The sequence below is a fragment of the Phaethon aethereus genome (assembly GCF_964289735.1).
Source record: "Phaethon aethereus genome assembly, chromosome: 3".
Taxonomy (NCBI): domain Eukaryota; kingdom Metazoa; phylum Chordata; class Aves; order Phaethontiformes; family Phaethontidae; genus Phaethon; species Phaethon aethereus.
This window is the reverse complement of record NC_138576.1, coordinates 119,579,557-119,601,270: the sequence shown is the minus strand read 5'-3', so window position 1 is coordinate 119,601,270 and position 21,714 is coordinate 119,579,557. Positions and strand designations below refer to the sequence as shown.

At 46.6% G+C, this 21,714-nt stretch overlaps 1 protein-coding gene across 2 annotated transcripts in view; it reads left to right on the top strand.

Moving 5' to 3' along the window:
- Window positions 1-21,714, top strand: part of SPRED2 (sprouty related EVH1 domain containing 2) — a gene marked incomplete at its 5' end in the record, with an annotated part of 62,201 nt that overhangs the window by 17,715 nt on the left and 22,772 nt on the right. The window contains 3 exons of one of the 2 annotated variants that reach the window (XM_081998642.1): window positions 8,299-8,909; window positions 18,467-18,644; window positions 19,986-20,154. In XM_081998642.1, the coding sequence (XP_081854768.1) occupies window positions 8,893-8,909; window positions 18,467-18,644; window positions 19,986-20,154 (364 nt within the window). Of the gene's footprint in view, window positions 1-8,298; window positions 8,910-18,466; window positions 18,645-19,985; window positions 20,155-21,714 lie in introns of those variants that run through there. The other variant, XM_081998641.1, reaches the window with a different exon arrangement.

Sequence of the window (21,714 nt, the reverse complement as noted above, 5' to 3'; positions counted from 1 at the left end):
AATAACATAAAAAAAATAAACTTCCACTTCATCCTGTTTTTATAGTTTGCTTATTTCCTCAGTGTCATGGTTTTGTCTCCAGTGCTGTAGATTATTAACCTTCAGAGGATCAGGACCTTCATAGAAGTGTTTCCTGTACATGTTTATCTGTCTCTTTAACAAATTAGTATCTGCTTGTTCTCTTCTGAATTTTCCTGCGAATAATAAGAAACTCTTCCTCAGTAATAAGGCTTTTTGCTAGAAAAAATATCTAGATGAATCACTGCCAGGGGTTAAAGTACCTTTTGTATGACTTAGTTGATGGCATCCTTTAGGACATCTGCAAGTAGCCCCAAATTCCAGAGGTCACTGTCTTTGTGTTGGTTTTGGCGAAGCATCGTTTCAGCTAAACTTCATTTCACAGAATCACAGAATCACTGTCCAGCCTTGGCTGTAAGTGCATCTGGAGGTCTCCTGTCCAAGTGTTACCTAGACTCCTAGAAGAGGGGTGCTGCTACGTCTAGAGCTTGTTTCGAGACAGCCACGGATTTTCACCTAATTTATTAGCAAGGTGAGTGTTGCCCATCAGCTAACAGAGAGGGGCCCGTTTTCCTTGCATTGCCTTGCTGTAATGGGGTGAAGGCAATCTTTTCAGCCACTACGCTACTAACTTCTGTTACTTTTGGCTAATCTCAGCCCAGTTTTTAAATACACGCACTGGATATGTGCATTTAAATATATTCCTCTGAAAAGGGGCGCCCATGTGTGTGGTGGATGGGGACTCAACTCCCCGGTTCTCCATGGGCTCATGGACAGGCTGAAGCAAGGATGTGCTCTCACCCTTTTACCTCAAAACCGACGGTATGCATCGTCCTTGCCTCTCCAAGGCAGAGTGCGGGATTGGGACGAGTAGCTGGCTTTCCACCTCGGCTTTCTGTTTCGGATGGAGCCGTCGTCACCCAACTCCGAGACTGAATCCGCTGAAGCTGGGCGTTACGTCACCTGTAACTCGCCGCTCGCGCCGGTTCCGCCTCGGATTTCTGCGGCAGGTGCCGGATTGCATCGCTGCACGCGGCGTCTTCACAGCGTCAGCCTGGTGGCTCCTCCAGGGCTGTCCCCACGGCGGAGGAAACACGGGTTGGGCATCTGCCTCGTCACGGCGCTGACGTTGATAAAAAGGCATCGCCGGACAAAGAAGCAGCGGGTCCTCCATGGCGTAACCTTTTGAACGCCCCTTGTTCCACCTTGCAAATTAATACGGGAAGTGCTTGACAACTTGCGGTTTCCCATCACGGTGTGAGTTGTTTAGCGAAGCTCCTGTTCAGCTTGCTTTTGGGCAATGTGTGCGTATTTCTCTCCCTTGGCACACTGAAACGCCGTCACTGTTTTCCCTGAATGTTAATTTCTAGCCGACAACCAAGCCTTGCAGGGCAGTCTTGGCACGTTGTGCTTCCGCTGCCGTCTTGTCTGGGAGCTGGGACATCCCGCTGGAGCGCTGGGCGCGGAGCTGCCCTCCCTTTGCGCGAATGCAGTGGAGACACATCTTCAGACCAAGCCACTTGCTTTCTAAAATTTCTCTTGCTCCAAGATCCTAGTGGACGTTAGCGGCAGAGGCAGGTAAACCCCCTGAGCAAGGAAGCCAGGGGCTCATAATATAACTGGATAAAACCACCTTAAGGAAAAAGAAAACCGCGTTCGTAGATGGGGCATGGAAGGATAAGCGTGCGCCTCCTGCCGATTTTGCATCCTTGGTAAACGGGAATTAAAACCCTAGTCAAATCTGAGTTTCAGGGGGAAAAAAAAAATAGGCTGTTTTGGGTTGAGATAAACGCTTGCGGTTCCATTATCATCCGCTGAACACTCATAGAGTGGTTGTAACACAGCTTGAGACAGCGAAAAACAAGTGGGAAGCTGGAAGAAAAAAATCAGGGTATGTCTTTTTCCTCCCTTCTAGATGCTACGTTAATAATTAATTGGGGGTGGGCAAGGTATAGTATAGACGGGGCTTCGCCCAAAGATGAAAGGTAAATGCTTTCTTCTCACAGATCTTCAGCAAGAAGATAATGTCGCTTCTCTTCAGTATTTGGTTTTTGACGGTTTGCTCAACTTTTTTAGGTTAAAAGCGTGCTTAAACATAGTGTTGTGGCCTGTTAAATCAATAGACTTGCGTAAGCTGTTACTAGATGTTTTCTAAGCTTAGCAGGTTTTTTTTGGCTTGTGTGGGGCATCGGCGTTCTGGCATTCCCCAGCAACCGGAGATGGCTGAGATTGCAGCTCCCAGCTGCACCAAAAACCGTGACGGGAACGGGATGGGAAGCTCCTTCGCCATCTATGCTGCTCAAAGGAAAGACCATGGGAGGCTTCAGTCACCTTCCGACATGCCACAGGACCCCGGCTGTCCCAATTAAGACAGGGCGCGGGAAGTATGAGCCGCTAAAGGCAAGTGATGCTTGCGACTGAGCGAGGGACGGCGGTAGGGAGACCGGCACGCAGCTGCCTGCGGCTTGAGGAAGCGCTTCTTTCTTTGTGCTTTTTCCAAAGCCCTTCGGCTTTGCAAGGGAAGCGACGGCGGAGATGTAAACAGGAAAGCCGGCCGCAGGGAGAACAAAGTGGAGGTTGGGAGATGCGCGCAGTTGGCCGGAGGAAACCAAAGGTATTTGGTGAGCAACCTCCGGCTGCTGTAGGACTTAAAGAATAGCATCAGAAGGCTGAATAATAGTTAATGTTGGATGCCCTGCTGCAGGGCAGGCGTGGCAAAGCTGGCAGTACTCTGTGCAGGAGGGGGGACCTGCCCCGTATCGTTTCTGTGCTCGCGAAAGAGGCAGACGCTGTGAATCACTATCCTAAATGAACAATAAAATAATTCCCATGCTACTGAAAATGAAAGCAGAAATCATAAGTATTGGCCATCTTCCTTTAAGTCTATAAAAGAGCAGATTGTTCCCAAGAGCAGTGGAAAGAGCTGGACAAGGTACATTTTATGGGCAAGATAATGTTTTACTAAAACTTACGGGAGAAGCAGAGTGATCTTGAAAATTTAAGCTGGTTAGCTCAAGTCAGTCCCCAGCAAAACGGGGAGCTGGCTGAAACGAGGTGCGGTCAACATCAGCTTGAGTGTATGAACTCGGAGCTGGTCAACACGGTTATGGACGTTTTCAGTGGATTTAGCAGTGTAGGTGGATAAGGGTTATCGTATCGTGCTTTTTACCTCTTGGTCTGCTGTACCTTGCTGCCTTTCTAGGTGCTTATAACATGGCCTACTGAGTCCTGGCACGAGGGCTTCGCAAAAGATAGCGCCAATGCTCAGAAAGAGCAGCAAGGGTGATTTGAGATCTGGAAAGAAAAAAATTGGAGAAGACAAGAAACTGGAAATATGCTGTCTGGGGTACACACAGTCAGTCTGAGAGTACTCGCATGGGGAAAAACTTTTATCCTGCAGAAAAGGAAAGCAAAGATGCAGAGGTTAGAAGTTAAAAGAAGATTGATGCTTTAAAAAAATGTGTAGTTTTTTTAGGGATGTTGTGGATTTGTCATCATTTGAGATCGTTTGCAGATAAACTGGAGTAAAGCGTCTGTTAGACTAAGCAGTCTGGATTAAAGCTGAAATGAAACAAAAGTTTGATTTAGGAACCATCAGCCAACTCAAGCTCTTCTACCTGCGTGGTGAGCGATGGGTTTTCTCGGGGGGTCAGAGGTGTGAGCCCATTCATGGCAGTGATTCGTCTTGGCTCGTAGAGGCAAGGAGCTCTTTGAGCAGGCGGCTTGAAAGAAGCGGTTGAGCTTTGCTGTCTGGTCAGTCTAGGAGATGCCCATAGTGGTGCAAGAAGAACGCAAATTCGGATGCAAACTGTGGAGAGGCAGGACACCAAAAGCACCTCTCCTTTGAGCTAAATGTTTAAGCGCAAAAAAAGGGAGGAGGAATGTCTTGATTTTGTACTAGCTTTTTTTTTTTTTTAACCAGAAAATGAAACTTTTCAGCCTGCCCTGTGATGATTGAGTCCGTGTCACGTGAGTAAAGGAAAGCACAGGGTTAGATTTCCTGGAGTGTATTACAGCTGTTTGTCCAGGTATCAATTAGGAGCTATGGAGGAAGGGTTTAATTAGAAGAAAAGCATAAGAGTCTTTCCTGGCACAGAGGAGCTTGGTGCATGTCATTTGTGTAACCTCTTTTCTGGTCGTGAATGTTTATTTGGAGTCGAGTAAGACACTCTCGACCGCTTTCCTTTGATCTGTCTGCAGGGAAATTAAATCCACATGGCCTCCACCCAGAACCTTCCTGCATCCTGGATGGAAATGCCCATCTATGCTGGGGTCATTTTTATTGTAATCCGTACGTACAAAGGTCTGTTCATCAATGGGAATGATGCGTCTGTCCGAGGCTTAAGCTGTAAAACACCCAGAAAAGAAAAATGGTTGTTGCAAGCTGCCGGTCACCTGGAGATGGACTTTTTAAACCCGTGTATATAAGAGTTGCCTTGGTTTGTGCAGTTGGAAACGGCGAAGAAAGGCTGCCTCCAACTTGCCGTGCTCATTTAGCGTCTCCGTAATTTATAAAGAGGTGGTGATTTTTCTAGGGCCTGAGATTGTGCCATCTGCAAGGATCTGGGGCGATGGGCTCCCGGCCCTCGGCTGCAGCGCCGTGGCTGCCGGCCGCTAACGGCAAGAGGCTCCCACCGTGCCGGCGGCTTGCAGCTTGCCGGAGCCAATGGTGGGAAGAAAAAGGGATGTATCCTTTCTGTTTCGGATCAGGTGATGTCTACCAGAGGCTGAGACACTGCAGCTCTCCTCCTTAGTTTGACTGGAGCACTGGGGGGTGCGTTTGTGTCGGGAAAGCCTCGTGCTCAGTGATGCTTAACAGTTGGGTGAGGTCTGTGTGGAGAGATGCGTAAGTAGACTCGAGCTGTGCCGTGACCAGAACTGCTCCCGTACGGGCTCTTATGGACCACCTATCCCCCGGCAGACTCCTCAACTGCTGAAGCACTGTTCAGCTGTACTTTTAATAATACCTTGCTTTTGCGCTGGCACGGGTGTGCAGCGTGGGAGAGCCTTGCTCCAGTTTCATGGAAAATAGGGAAAGCATGGTAATGGTAGGGAGGAGCATTTCAGTGCTCCTGAATATTTAGCAGCCCCAAAGCACATCGTAAAATGTTTGAAGTCATTCCGAAGGATCAGCTTTTCTGCCCTTTTTTCCTATTTCTGCTCTACATCCAGCCTTTGAAAGAGTGCTGTATTGAAGAAAACTCTGTGGGCAACAAGGAGAGCATGAATGCAATGGGTGTCTGAAGTGCTGGACAAAAAGCTATACTGACCGTGTCTATAAAGTCTTTTGTTTGGGTTTTTGGGGGTAGTTTTTTTCTTTTTTGTGGGTTTTGGGTTTTTTTTTAATTAAAACAAAAACAGAGCAAAGCACCCTTTTTCACCCCTCACAAGGCACAGTCAGCAATGTTTAGGCAATACTGCTGTGGCAAATCTTGAATGCTACACCTGAGGTAGGTTGCCTGGTGTTCCCATGTGATGAGACATTACGAGTTTTGGAGTGTCCTATAGGGACCTGGGGCTGCAGATACTCGGAAGCCTACGCTGCACTGAAATTACGTGCTGAAACATCTTTTTGCCTGGTTCACAAGCCGTCAGGGCTCGGTTCTGTGCGCTGTGTTAATGTTGTGCTGCAGAAGTTCAACCCGTTAATATGACCGGCATTAACGAGGTGACTGAGTTTCATTCTCTTAATCACAAATACTCCAGCACCGATGGTGAAAATGGACTCCTCTTGCTCCTACCACAGCTCTTTAAACCGTGCTTGCCGTTGGCCGGCAGGCAGCGGAAGGCAGATCCACCACCTTGTTGGCTCTCCAGTTGCAATGTTTACTTTCATTTGCTAATAGCAAAAGCCTGTAGCAGTGTCCATCCCACTAGAAACTGGGGAAAATGTTCCTGTGTTACTCAGAGCAGCCGCTCACCAGTCCAAGCTAGGGAAAGGCACAAAAGCTTTGGAGGATATTTCGCTGTAGCACCAAGCTAGTAGGGATGGGTGTGCTAAGGTGTGCTGGACAGGGCAGTATTGAAGGGGAAAAATAATAATAATAATAATTAAAAAAAAAAAAAAAGTGCGTCAGCGTTGCCAACGCTGGAGCTTGAGGTTTGTTAGCTTAGCCTTAAGTTTAAAGAACATTTGCAAAAGCGAGAACCCAACCAGTGATTCAGTTGATGCTCACAACTATCCGGTGACTTAATATCTGCTTCCCTTAGGAGAAGACCCTTGCGAGCAGGGCTTGAAGCCAACTGAGTTAGGTGGTGGTGGTGGTGGTTCTTCTTGACTGACGCAACAACTTCTCCATGTAGACAGAAGGCCAGGGCTTTATTTGCATCCCTATGGATTGAGCACGCCTTAACGCTTCTAACAGAGACCTTTTCCTCTCTCTCGCATTTTCACGCGCAGCATGCTTCTCCCTGCCTCACAGAAGCCACACCTATTCACTGGTAAATTATACGCTGATTCAGAAAAGATTCAGAAGGGCTAGGGGGGGAGAACGAGGGGGGAAAAAAACGAGAGTAAAAAATACGAAATTATACACGACGAGAGCACGCACACATATCTGCCAGGGGATCCCATCGCCTCTGCATTTTACACCCCGTCGGCTTTATGGCGCGATGGCTTTTCCCTGCAAACCCGTCTTTTGATGTGTAACGCTGCAATCGCATTTGTTAATGCCGCTGCTCCGTAAGCCGCCTTAGGTCGGTGCTCGGTCCCGAGTCTCGCCGTGCCCGTTGCTTTGAGTTTCTAAGAGGAGGAGCAGTGGCAAGGGAAGAAAACAGGGGAAGCTTTGGGGAGAAGCAACCGCTGAAGCTGTTGTTTCAAAAACATGATTACAACACGGCTTATTCAAAGATAGGTTTGTCTTAGACTGGGAGGTTAATTTCGTCTTCCCCCGTTCCTCGGGAGAAAAACTTTAGAAAGTGGATTTGCAGCAAAAAGGACCAGGCGTCTTTCCTTAATTCTTGTGGCTGACGTTGCTTTGGACTTGGGTGCTGACTTCTCGCTGGAGACAGCTGAGGACAGAGCTGACGGGCTCTGCGTTAAGCATTTGAGGGTGAAACTGCTCGTGCTGCTGCAGAGCTTGAGGAGGAAGGCAAGGCAGCAAATCCTGGCGCATCTGGGTAGGACGAGTTGTGGACTGGGGATGTGCAATTAAAAGGTAAAAAAAAAAAAACAAAACCACAACTTTTTTGTTGTTTTAATTATTTGGCTAGCATGATGCTCTGGCTGGCTAATGAGTTACTCAGTGGTCGCAAATGCACTTCTGCCAAAACGGCGTGCTCTTTATGCGTTAAATTCAGGATCTTTTTATATTGTATATTGAAATAGGGTAAATGCAGCCGTCGCTTGATCCCACTGTAACAAGCTCCAGATGCTGCCTGTTGCCTTCAGCGTGGCTTTGGACTTGATTCTGTTGTTGTGACAAAATCCAGCCGAGCTGCGAATAGGTGCCGGCAGCTCCACCTGCGCACGCGCTCGCGGGATGCTGGAGAGAAGCAGCGCACAAATGCTTCCGTCCTGGCCACCCGGGACGTCCTCAGCATCCTCCCCGCAGCTTGGTGTCCACTGGAACCGAGTTTAAGCCTCGGTGGTCTCGAGCTCAGTGTTTCCGTGGTCCAAACTGGGAAGTTTTCAAGAGCATCTGTGATTTTAAGTTGTCATGTCTGTAAAATGGGGATGCGGCTTTCCTGAAGGACGCCTTCAGGCAGCATCACCCTGGCCATTGTTCTCCATCCTGGGAAAAAGGGATTTTTGCCCCAAATCAAGGTTAAAACAGTTTGGATTTAAGGAAGGCAGAAGCGGCTGAGCCTGGAGACACTTCAATTGGCTTTCTTCGCCGCTCCTCCTAATCATCAGCATAGATTAGTTCAGAAACAGGGCAAGTATTTTTAGAAGCTGCTTTCAGAGCCCCAGTGTCACAATTCTTATTCTTGTCTTCAGTTGCTGAGGCAGTTCTTGAGCAACTTTTTCTGCTTTAAAAAAAATGAGAGGGCATTTAGGGATGATGCTATCACTTTGGGGGGCACGCGTGCTGACCGAGCAAGGAGTTAAAGTGGTTCTGAAAGTTTTTGAGCAGCAAGGGAGCACTTGGGACCAACTACCCAAAATGAAACTCGTGCGCAGGGATGTTGCCGTGTTGGCACTTCGGTTGCGTGGGCTGCCTGCAGAGGTGCAGTATACGAAGACCTATAGCTGATCTTTATATATTTATATAAATATAAACTTTATTTATTTTTTTATATATATATAAACTTGCTGCAAACCGGAAGTGTTTAAAATCCTGTTAAAAGCTGCAACGGAGACGGGCACGCGGGGAGGCTGAGCCTGTTGGGTTGTTTGGACCCTTGGGCCTAGCGCTGCGTTAGCAGCTTTTGGGGAATAAAGTGCAGCCGGGGTTACCGGAGGAGCTGACGCCCGCTTTCAACTTTGGACCCGTTTGCAGTCCCAGCTGAGTGGGTGACGTGCCCGCCGCTCTGGTGCAACCTCTCGGCAGCACGTTTGCTCCGTCAGCTGCCGCTACGCCCCCGTTATTAGTTTATGGCAGTTGTATCGTAATTTTTTTTCTTTTTTTTTTTTTTTTCTTCCCCCCCCCTCCCCAGCCTGTAACCGGGGCGGGGAAGCAAGACTCTTTGGTCGGCGCGCGCGCTTCTGCTCTCTGAGCCGGGAGGATGTTGCAAATGAGTAATGGTCCGGCCGGGGCTGTAATACGCAGAATACCTCCGGGATGACTCACCCGTACGATGCAGCACATCCCTCAAGGAGACTGAATCGCGCCCGGGGGGAGACCGCTGGCGCGGGGCAGCCGACGCTGGTCGGGAGGCTGGCGGTGGCAATGGTGGTAAAACACAGCAGTCGGGGTGTAAGATGTAGAGGCGATGGCATCCCCCGGCAGGTATGTGTGCGTGCTCTCGCCGTGTATTACTTCATATTTTTTAATCCTTTTTTTTTTTTTTTTCCCCCTTCTCCTCCCCCCATAGCCCTTCTGAATCTTTTCTGAATCAGCGTATAATTTATCAGTGAATAGGTGTGGCTTCTGTGAGGCACAGGCTTGCTTTCATGGTTGCATATACATTTTTTTCAGAAGTAATGGTTTAACATGCTCCCTCTCTTACAGACGGAGAGGCAAATAGATGCTGCCTGGGAAGCTGCTTCCCTTGATGCCCCCCTCCACGGACACCTTAAGGTGTTCCTACCTTTTGGAAGGCAAAATCAATGTGCGTGCTGGTTTTGATGTAGTTAAGAATGCCTTGCTTTATTTTATTATTTTTTTTTTAATGCATTCACCTGGCAAAAGATAAAAACCCTTTAGATTTAGGCCGCAGTTACCCTGCTTACTGCCTCCCCTCTTTGATACAGATTCAGCTGGAATTGAGTCACAGAAATTTTTTTTATATTTGCAAAATATGGTCTACCCTTTGTAGTTGTATCATACGTGTCACAGCGGATGTTTACGGGGGGATAAATATAGTTGCATTCTGCAGTCATCAAAATGGAGCAGAGCGGGGGAAATGCAAATTGCTTAGGGTGAGCAATTTCTGTTGGGCTTTTTTTCCCTTTTTTTTTTTTTTTTGAGTTTTTCAGAAATACTATGTGTGTGTGCCTACATAATTATTTTGCGTTCCGGAGTATCACTGATGCTGTAGCTGAAGATGAGTACCCCCGGCATTATTTTCACTTGCGCTGTAACCCGGCTGCGTTAGGACGGGTAGCGCTTAATCTGCAAAGCGCGGTGTTACACGGGAGCAATGGGACTCCTCACCTGGGCAGCGCCTTCGGCGGCGTCACGGGCGCCGTGGCCGTCTACAGCGTGGCAGCACAAACCCATGGGACGGGGAAGAGGGTCACGAGGAGATAGCATCATCTTGTGAATCGAATAGGTTTCTCCATTACATTCCTCTGTAATTTCTGGCGAACGGTGTCAGATCACTGGTTTCATTTTACAAAATAAGGAGGGTGATAAAACTTCTAAAGCTGGAATACAGTTGCTGTGCTCGTTAGTTTTATCTCTTACTTTTGCTAAATATCACTATTCATTAGTTAACGTAGCATAACAGTAAGAAAGTGTTTACGGTCAGTATACTTAAAAAAAAAAAAATAGGGTAGAACTTGTCTGTGGCTTTTTTTTGGGGTGGGGAATCAATTCAGGATGCAGATCTCGTGCAGCTACCTGTTTGGCTGGCTAAAATTTATGTGCTTTTTGCTTATCTTGCATATGATATAAAACAAATACCATCTGTCATGCAATTACAACTTCCTTTCTCATTACAGTAAATGATAATACTAATTAGCTTTCCTTGAAATTTGTTAATGTTTTGTACTCTTGCACGAAAATAGTAGAAGACTTGAGTGTGCAACTCCTGCCTGTACCGCATGCCGGCTTGATGAGCTGCAGGGCAAATTAAGTCAAATGCATTATGTTATTGAACTGATTTTTTTGTTTGTTTTGCTGCTTCTTAGAACTTTCCAAGACATAGCATCATGTGCAGCTATAAGGATTTATTGCAAAATTGATCCATTAAACGAATTTGAAGAAAAGTTGGGCGTCTTTTGTTTTGTTTTGTTTTTTAAATAAACCCCAGACCTGTAATTTGCAATCACTGACAAAGCATCTGCCCGGCAAAGCTGTGAGGAGGCTGGTCCTGAGGTAACTCAATTCTCCACTGAGACGGAGGTTTGCTGTGATTTTTCTTTTTTTTTTTTTTTAGAGGTTTCATGACATGGTTGCTCATTAAAAGTGTTGTCATTTGTGTGCATCCCAGTGGCGTCGTGACTGTCTTTTAGGAAAAAAAGGGGGGGGGAAAAAAACCCAACCAGAATTTTTGTGTATTTTTGTAGCAAGGTTTGCTGTGGCTTTCAATAACTCTAACACAATTTCAACAGTATGTTACGTAGATGCTTCAATACGGCCACGAGTAGTAAATTAATCTGCCCCTGATGCAGTTAGACTTTAATTTTAATTCAATACTGTTTGCATAGTGAGCTAATTTCTGGGGAAAGCCCTTGAAATCCGTGCGCTTGAACTGTGTCGGTGGGTCGTCACTTGCCCATCAGTATGTTTGCAAGCCAGCTTTTTTCCCTAAAAAGCCTCTTGCCGGTTCATTTGAGGTTTCGCCCACGTGTGCAGCGCTTTGTGGGAATTGCTGGGCCAGCCCGGTGCGGGAGGAGAGGTCATGCTGGCCGAAAAAACGGCTTTAGCCCATGAAAAGGCTGCAACACCCAACCCTGCAGCCGGGGGAACGGCAGTCATGCCAAACCCTCCTGGTGTTGAACACCAGCCCCCGGTTCCGTGTATCTGAATTAGCGGGGACGTCGCATTGTAAAAATGCGCTGCGAGACTTACTCTTACGGCGGAAGCTGATGCTTCTGTGTGTGTCATTTTAAAAAATTGTAAACACATATATATAAAAAACAGGAGAAGAAATTATGTATGAAATGAATATATAAAAGAAACTTTTCATATCTACATTATATACATTGCATATGTATATTGATACATATATATATATATAAAGTTATGTTTTTAAAATGAGTTTTCCATGGGAAAATGGAAAGTATGGGAGTATGAAATCCCATTCAAGCAAGTTAGGATAGGGGTGTTTCTCGTAAACTCAATAAAATGAGCCTGGAATATTTAACAAATGTTTTGGTGAAAGGGTTCCTTTGTTCGTCCTTGCCTCGGCATTTAAGGGAGATGCGGAGGCGGGCGGCTGGATTGTTGCAGGTGTCTTGGTGTTTTGCAAAGTCCTTTTCCTTCCGGAAAACAAACAAACAAACAAACAAAAACAAAAACCAAAAAAAACCAAAACAAAACCAAAAAACGAAACTCCTATTAAACTTTCCTACAGAGGGTTTTCAGACGGGCTGCGGCGCTGGGCGCAAACCCAGGCTTGCTGGGCACTGACCTGGCGCCTCTTTATTCTGCCTTTGGGGCTGCTCTAGACCCAGAAGGGCATCAAGGACTGAAAAATAAAATCAAAAAGTGGTACTTTGGGTTTGCTCAAGCCTGCTGGAGCTGTGTTTCTTGCATGAGGCCATGTGTCATGCAGGAAGACAAGCTTTTGCAGGCTGAAGGCACCTGTGCCTTCGAGCATCCTTGCCGCATCCAGGCCCCTCACCATCCATCGGGGCGATTCCCCCCGCTGGGTCGGGTTTTTTTTCTGCAGACAAGATTTTGGGCAGCACTCAGCCACCAGGAAAACCCGCAGCATTGAGCAACCTGCGTGCAAAACTGCTCCTCCGGGGTGCTGTATGGGATGTGCAGGTAGGGCTTCGCGTGTCTTACAACTTAGTGGCGATGATTTCCAAATCCCGCACGAGCGCTTCCTTCGGGGCAGGATTTGCCTCTTCCGCCTTCTGCGCGGCTGCAGGTAACAGTGCTCTTGGAATTAATATAATTTTTCCCCCCTTTTTTTTGTGAAATGCTCAAGCTGAACACGTGTTGCCGAACTCGGTTCGGCGGCCAGGTGTGAACCGAGGAGTTGGAAGAGAAAACTCCTTTCCGTTTTCAGAGGGAAGCTGTGGGGAAATGCTAGATGCCAACACGCTTTTCTCATTTTCTTGAGAGAGAGAAATGTCCTGAAACTGAGCTTGTGAGGTTAATATTGGTTTAAGGTGAAGTGCCCCAGGACAGATGTGCTGCAGGACCCGGCCAGCATCGCTGGAGCAAGGCGTGTGGAGATTGTACCATCTTGTATTTACTCTGACCAGGTGGAAACCAAAATTTCCCAGAACACCTTCTTATTCTGTCAGTATTGGATTTGAAAGACAGAAAAATATAGGCTGCAAATCTACCGTACTAGAGATGGGTTGCGGATACGGTGGTTCTGTGTGCCTGGTGGGATGCAGAGATGAGGGCAAGGAAAACTTTTGGCAGGTTTTCCATGGTTTTTATAGAGGCTTCATTTTAACCCTGGGTCTGACCAGAGTTGTGCAGATGGCTTTTTCTTCTTGCTGATGCTTAATGAAAAAGCTTCAAAGTTGCTGGAAATCTAAACGGTATCGAAATACCAACCTTATTCTGCTGTGGCCCCATGCACTCAGAAATCTTTTTTCTAACAAAGTGGTAGAAGAAGAAGAAAATGCTGTTTATAATCTTAGACATTTCACCCTTGCTAGAAGGTTCACGAACCAAGCATCAGATCAAGAAAGTGGGACTCCAAAAATAGTGGTTTGTCACGACTTCCATCAAAACGCCACCGCTTTCTGGCTGCGGGGTGAACTCCGGAGAGGATCCTTGCAACGTAATTTCCAGCAATCGCCTGGACAGAACGGGATGGCTTTAACTCCAGCAGTCGGAGTTACTGGGGTGAGGACAGAGGGCAAAGCAAGAGCACCGTGAAACACATCCAGTTCAGCTGAAGACAGGCTATGCCCTTGTATTTGTAAAGTTAAATTTGCATGGATCCAAATAGTTCAAATTGTGTTTTAAGCGACCGGTGTCCGTGGTTCGGTACAGCTGAACAGCCCGACCCCTTCCACTGTTGCATTAGCAGCCTCCTGCTGTCATTTTGGCTCTGCCCTGAAAATGGGAATGTCGATGCGCTGAAGACAGTAGTCCGTGTTTTTGAAACCAGTTAAAAGCAATTACCTTTCTGTCCGAGACCTGAATCTCTCCTGGCCTTGTAAGCTGGAAGGTTGAGAAGGGAGGGAAATGCTGAAGCGCCGTGTGGCTGCATTAGGGTGAAAGTTTATTAAGTTTATATTTTGGTCAACTAGCCTGGCTAGAAGAAGAAATATTACTGAATTATAGAAGGTGTCCGGGAAATGTTTTAGATGCTAAATGTGACTCAAAGGGAAGTAGTAAATGTGGCGGCTTGGATGCTTCCCCGCACCTCCTCGGGATTTTTTAGACATCTCAGCTGGTTTTTAGACATCTCAGTTGCTGCGTTGGAAGCAAACAAAGTGGAAGAGAGCGGCTGGTGGAAGGGAGCTGCATACTTTGACCCTTCTTTTACGAAGACGCTGGCAAAATTAAAGCCTTAGCTGACGAAGGAACTGTTTGCCGTTAGCCTCGGGTGCAGGACTGCAGCTGTAAGCCCACGCAAGGCGTATAACAAGGCTCGGCGCTTTTTCCCCCCGTGGGTTTTGCTGCGGTGCGGTTGCTGGAAGTGATGTGGCTCATGTCGGAGAGCGCTGGACGGTGTCGGCCGTGCGTTGGTGCGGCTCGTGCATGCTGGAGGAAAGCGCTTTTTTATCCGCCTTAAATGTCGCCTGTCTCTTAGACACAAATCCTCTGTAAAAGTTAGGCTCTGCGTAATGCAGCCAGGGCTCAGTTATTGCAAACATAATCATTCAGTTACTGCTTATTTAGGAAAATTCTCAATATACTTCAGAGTAGCAATTATGCACGCACTCTTACACACACATTTTTATATATATATAGGTGCACATCCACGAGCTATAATTTTTAAAGCTCTTTTCCTTCCAATAAAAACAGCACGCGGTTTTCCGCGCTACCTTTACTCCCCAAGTTCATTATGGTTTTTTTGCTCTGGGTGGGGCGAGCAAACAACCTGAAGCAGCCCTGGAACATGCTGGCCGGCTGCCATGCAGCTGGGTAATCCCTGCAGATACTTTCTCCCCGAGCTTTTAAGGCTGTTGGAGACAAATCTGTAGGGTTAAGATAGCAAAGTATTCCATTTAAGAGCATAATTAAGAATAGTTTGCATGAAACGCGAAGTGCGTAGGCCATAAACTGGACTGTTAGAACAGTCTTAAAGTTTTAAGAAGCCGGTAAAATGAGGGGAACTAAGGCTACTGCAGGGGCTTTTTTTAGCAGTTTCATTTTTAACTATACGAAAGGCTTGCGTTATCTAATCTCAGTATCTCATTAATGGTAACGGACCAAATATTTTCACATACCTCATTAACTGTTTCTCCTGGAATAGTCAAATTGCACAGTTGCCACGATAAAAGTGCAGGTGGATGACTTGGACATGGTTGTTTTGCTGCTTCGGTGCACCAAGGTTTCAGCAGCGACGCGCACATGGCATTTGCAGATCTCTCCTTTGCTCCCGAGGATTTTGAATGCTTGCAACCAGCTGGAGCCTCTGTGCAGTCGTGTAAAATTAAATAGCAAAGAAAATAAACAGCTTTTATACTAAGGAAGCAAGGTCCTTATATGGACCTGAAATATTGAGTACCTCCCAAGTATTTATCAACACTGGCATGAGGGAAAGAAGCATTGCCTATTCTAGGCTTGTGGATGGAAACGGCAGGCAAGATAAGGAAGCAGCGCGTAGCCTTGAAAATTCAACGTGCAGCTTCTGAGTCCTTGTCCGACACTTGAGATGTCAAGCCCTAAGGAGCTTTAACCGCCTTCTTTCCTTATTTCCTTTCTCTCTTTTTCCTAAGTCCCTTGGCATAGGTGGCACGTTGGGAAGCATGCGCCCGTGGCTGGAGCCCGGTGGGAGTAGGGACGGGGCTCTCCAGGGAGCGCGGCGTCACCGGCGACTTTTGATCGTGCGGGAAGGTGTGCCAAGGGGTTACGTTAACGGAGCCAGAGCTCTGCTTACCTTGCCAAAGGTGAGCCCTTCTGCTGCACAAGGTCCTCTTCTGATAGAGGAGCAGAGGTCTTCTTGCCGTGGTAGGGGGGTGGAAACTAGGGCTTCTGGCTTGGTACGTTTAAGGAAGTAGCTCTTCAAGATGGGAGGAATGCAGTTGATGTGGTGTTCTCTTGGGTGAAATCAGTGGCCTTGGTGGCAGAGGCTAAGAGCCACAGGTCACTGTATCGGTGTAGATACGAAGAGGACAACCGTATGGCTCTGTGCCCCACCAGCTTGTGAATATAATGGGCAGGGACGGTAGCCAGAGGACGTAAATTTAACGTGTACTCATCCACTAGTGTTCAAACGTAATTACGAGTCTAGAGAAATCACTGGGAGGTGATGGAAGCACGCAGATAATTGGGAAAAATCACTGAGTGCTGAAAGTGCTGCGTAACTGCTGGTTTCTTAATTTTCCTCTAAATGGACGATTCCTGCAGCAAAGTAACTGAAGATGACATTACTTTTGGGACGACCAAAAGTTCCGGCTGCTGCCGTAAAAGTGAACGGTAAATCCCACAGGAAGCTATATGGCCAGTGGCAATTTTCAAGTGTAGAAGGAGAAGCGGCAGTTTGTGTGGATGGCTTTGGTGGGAAGATGGGAAGGAAGGTTGTGTTGAACGGCTCCGACTTCGGAAGAGAGCTTGAAATTTAATGGGAGTTCCCCAGAAGTGAGAAGAGTTAAAAGAGTTAAAAATTAAGTCCAGAAAGGATTCTTGGGGACCAGGAGAACTATATAGAAACGTATAGTTGGCTTTCTTTTTTCTTTATCTGTTAATTGCTAATCCTTATAGACCACATGGGAAAGGTACAGAGAAGAAAACAAAAATGGTCATGGATGGAAGCGGCTCGATTTTTGCACAGTAGGAAATCAGCTGAAGTATTTTGCTTAATTTTGAGTATCAGGACGCCAAGAGATTAAAGTTGCCACTAGTTCCCGTACCAGGATGCTGCTTTAAGGACTCAAAAGCAAAAATACTCTTTAAAATGTTGTTTCTCAGTTCGGTGAATGCCTTGCGCGTCAGCTGCGGTACAGGCTGTGTATCTGAGTGCGCTGAAAAGCTTTTTATCAGCCGCTGCAAAGTCCTCAGAGCAATAAGGGATGAACCTTCAGCATCTCTTGTACTGCCTTCATCGTGTAGGTCTGGTGAGAAAGTTGGTATATCCGTCAAATAAAGCCGGTGAAGGGAAAATTGCAGTGTGTGTTTTGCGAGATCTGTCCAGCTGCAGAAGGGATTAACCGATCCCAGGTGCCTCTGGCCAGGAGATGCTTGCTGCCTCCTTGGTCTGTCCTCAAAAGTGCCTTCAAGGAGGGTCCGTGAGGCTGCTTGCTTAGGTGTTAAACACAACGGAGAAAGGGGAACTCAGACTTTAGGCATTAGCACTGAGATTACAAAAGTGATGCAAAAATAATGTCTGAAAACAAGAGGCACTTGTTTACCTGGTGCAGGATGAGGAAAACTACCTCTGCTTTTAATTTCAGATGGAAAGGGCCCGTTCTCTTGTGTTATATAGGATGCTGTGAAAATGTCCGTCCGGATACAGAGCTTTCCTCGAGGAGGAATTTTTTTTTCCCTAAAGGATGATACCTGTCGTTATTAAAGGCCTCCTCTTGGAGACCTCTGCAGGTTGAGCTGTCTTCTGGTGAGCTCACCTGCTGGCCTGAAGATGGACAATTCCTGGCCAATTTTCTTTGCACGTCCTTTTTCTCAGCCCCTGTTGGTATTCCTGTTTTTGCTCAGATTTGAGTGCCCTGACGCACCTTTGCGGGCACTCATGGGTGTCTCGGCAGCTCTGCAGCCAACAGTGCCATGGTTGTGCGTGGCTGACATCTAACCATGCTGTGGTGACCTCGCTGTGAGGGCATCACAGCTGTCAGCGCTGTTCCTGAGCAGTCATTGGGTCAATCGATGTCTAGCATGTGATGGGTTGCGCTGAGCCAGGACCGGGCAGCAGTGTGAGGACAGAAAAGCTAATTTAGGTATTTTCCCAGCAGCTGTGGGGTGGGGACAGCCTGTTCTGGCTTGGAGTTTGTTGCGTGTCCCATGCAAGGTGCACGGCTTTTGCTTACGTTCTGTAGTGGCCTTTCTGCTCTCAAATGACCCCCTGCCTGGTGATGTCCCCAGCAGATGCTGGAACAACAGCTCTGTGGAAAGGGTATGGGAGGAGGCCTGGGGGAGCAGAGCCTCCCACTCTCTTGGCCCCTTGCGATGGATTATCCCCAGATCTCAGGGGCTTCCAGAATAGCTTCTTGTGAGGTTATGATGTGCCGCCCTTGAAAGCCCCTTGAAATGCTGGTGGAGCTGTTTTAGGGACATGGCGTGGTCCTGATAACCTGAGCTGAGATGTTCCCACCTCCTTTTGCCTGAGGTGCCAGCTGGAAGCCACACTTGTGGCTTTTTTCCTATAAAGGTTGTCCCAGTTGCAGAGGAATTTGAGTATTGTTTTCCAAAACCCACTTCACTAATTTGATCACAAAAACCTTAAAAAACTTTGTTCGTGGGTTATTTGAGCTCCACATGTTCTTCCAACACTTTGGAGACCTGATGCTCCAGTGCATCACCTGTGGTGATGGCGGCTTTGGGTGCTGCCTGGCTCACCCGGCTCTCTTCATCCCTGTCCCCAGCTGCATGAAGAAAAGAGTGTGTGGGACAATGGGTTGTTTGATCTGTGTGTTGACATCTGGAAACCCAGCAGGTTGATTCCTTGCTGTTTGATGGGTCTCTTTTCTATGGTGGCTTGACTGGTCAAGGCCATCTGTCACAGAGGCGGACTTCCATCCTGGGCAGAAACTCTGTCTTGGGGCCAGACCAGTGCTGCCTAAATACCGCCCTCAAGAAAAAGGCTCTGATGAGACTGTGTGATGCTCACAAAAGGTTTTGTTTTTGTTTTGTTACCATTGCAGTGACAGCTATATTGTGCGAGTCAAAGCTGTGGTTATGACCCGAGATGACTCCAGTGGGGGATGGTTGCCGCAAGAAGGAGGCGGTCTCAGTAGAGTTGGCGTCTGCAAGGTCACGTACCCGGAGGGCAATGGAAGAAGTGGATTTCTAATCCATGGTGAAAGGCAGAAAGACAAACTGGTAATAGACCCTAATTCAACTTTTGTCTGTTCTTATAATGAGAATTATCCCAAATCTATTGCTATTGTACTCTTGTGCAAGTTTTTTTGAAACGTAAAAAACAGGCATGTGCAAATAGTACCAGATTGGACAAAACAAACCCATCCTCATCTAGAATTGCCATCTTTTGCTATCTAGGCTGGCGTGCTGCCACCTGGAAGGAGCAGGTAAATTTTCGACATCCATGCGCAAAGATCCTCTTTGATGATTGAAGAAGGCCCTGTGGGTTTTTTTCTAAGACCTAGCAGGGTAAGTGAGAAGTGAATTGAAGTGTAAAGGACCCATGAAGCCAGTCACATTGCACTGAGTAATGCAGTGCCAGCCTTTAAAACGGCCATGAATTATTTATGCTGCGTGCCGTTCAAGGTTTGAACGAGCAGAGTGAGAATATGAAGACAAGTTGTCTCTTACGAATTGACGCACTCGGTTTCTCCTGGTAGCTGTTTATCTAAAAAGGAGCTCTCTTCTTTCCCTGCACAAATCAAATTAAAAAAGCCTTTTCCCTATTTCCAGGGTGGGTTTTAGATGTTACATTTTGTTATCTCGTTTTTATATATTTGATTCTTCTGAAACTCTCTCCTGTGAAGAGATGGGCTAGCTTAAAAGTAATGCTCCCTGTACAGGCACAGGCTTTGTGAACTTTTTGAAGTGTTCGGGTGAAAAAAATTTACTATTTGAGTTGGACATTATCTTGCTTTCAAAAAGACTGGTGTTTTAAAGCTGTTCCAAGTATAGTTTGTCTTTTGCAGTACTATTTTTCTTAGGATGCTTTTTTTGACACCTATTTGGGAGCCATGCTTATGGTTTTGGGGGACGAAGTAAGACTAACAAGCCATTCCTGTTCTCCCTGAGCATCACCCCAGAGATGGTTTTTGGCACAGCAGAGCTTGAGATGAGTGCCTGGCTGGGAGTGAGGGAGGTGAGGGGAGTGTTACAGCACCTCCTAAATCTGCTGCTGGCAGATAAAATGTCTGTTGAGCAAAATTATTGAGGCAAGAGGTTCCCCCTCCACCTGAGCCCCCGCTAGCTGTAACCTGTGCCACGCTGGATCTGTGTCCAAAATAGGCTCCTGGGGTAGGGAGCAAGCACCTACTCAAAGCACAAGCAAAAGATGAATGCGCAATGGTTATGAGAACAATCACAGTGTCTGGTGTTTATTAGTCATCGTTTGGTAGGGAAGGATGTTCCCCTGCGTGAGGCATGACTTGGCTTGCTTTTGAGTCCGGGCTGAGATGGTGCCGGCTGTGTCCTTGGGGTGGGAAAAGTGACTTTGCTCCTCTTTTGGGGCTCGTGCCCTCCCAGGTGGTGTTGGAATGCTTTGTGAAGAAGGACCTGGTGTACACGAAGGCGAACCCCACCTTCCACCACTGGAAAGTCGACAACAGAAAGTTTGGGCTCACTTTTCAAAGCCCCGCCGATGCTCGAGCCTTTGACAGAGGAGTGAGGAAAGCCATCGAGGACCTCATTGAAGGTACCGCGGCATGTGGCAGCGGCCACTTCGACCCTTGGAAGAGCGGGGAAAAGGGTTTGAGTGACGGAACTGGGAAGAGGGATGGGTTTAAAATCAGTTCTTGGGCTTGGACGTCTCTCGTGCATGTGTCCAAGTGTGGCCGGGTGCTTACTCTGCGCTGAGCAAACCCCAGCTTACTTTTAAGAACAGAGTTTTCTCATCTGTTAAAGAGAAGAGCGATTTCAGTCCCAAGTATTTTACAACCCTACCTGGCCTGGTCTGTCCAAATTTCCCCCCTGAATTATCATCAAGTCTGTTATTACTGCTTTTTTGATAAGCTTGGGTTTCACGCGCGCGATGGCAACTCAATCAGCCCAAGCTCGTCTTTATACGCAGCCAAATCTCATCTTACTGAATCTTTGTTAAATCATAGTACGAATTCCTGCCTGGAGTTGAATAAAATTTTGTTTTGCTTTTGGTTTTTTTGCAGTAATTAGTTTTCTCTGCGTCTGCTTAGTTGGATGGTAGTTCTTGAAGACTTTGTTGTGTGTTTGGGTTTTTTTTTTTAATTGTGTAACAAATGCGTTTGAATTGCCTGTGCTTTGAAGTTGTCATAAATTTTTCCTTTTCACATTTCATTGCAATCAGGCAATCATAATACAGCTATAATTCAATAGTACTTTATTTTAATGAAATTTGATTCTTCATGGGGTTTTTTGCTTTGATTTTTTCTTTTTTTTTTTTTTTTTTAAGCCATACCACTTTATGTAGGGACTTAGCGGTCCAGAGCCTTTCCTTAACGTTCTGTATGCCCTGTCCTTGCTTTAACATGGAAGTGGTAGATATTGGGAGAGAATTAATCCCCCAGGGCTCTTCCCTGGTAAATACCTCATCAGTTAGAGGAAAGATCTTCTCAACTAGTTACTAATTTTCTTTTTCCTGTGCCATTAACGTGAAGAAGTTACAGCTAGGCCTTCCGCTTTCTTCTTCTTGTTGCTAAAACCAGGAAGCATTTTGAGTCATAAAAGTGGTGTTTTATCTAAGTGGCATGGGATTGTGCAAAGTTTCAGGGAGATGGCAACTCAGCTGTATCGAATAGTGTTTTGGAGATGCCGGTATGTGGCAACTCCTGTTCTGCTCTTTCTGACCCATTTTACAGTGGAGGTATTTAAAATCTAGTTCTGCTGTATCTCAGATACTTCAAAATCAGCAAATCTATATTTATCCCATTAACAGCACAGGCTGATCCTCATGAATGTGTTCCTCCTTAACTTCCAAATAAGGCTTTCTGAACGAAAAACAATAACTGGCTTGTGCACACACAGCGTCGGGCAGTGGATTTCACTTACTGTTCATTTTTTCTTCATGTAGTTGGTCAAATTTAGCAGGTAATATTAAGCACAACAAATGATGTGCATTCGAAACTTCACAAAATCGTTGCTTTGTTATTAATATTTAACTGACGGTTTGTTCCCTGTAGCATCAGAAGTGTAGAAGTTCTGTGCCCAAGTACAGGAATCCTACGCAGCTCTGTAGAGCGTCTGGATTTTTTACTTTTAAAGCTAACGTAGCAAATGGCAC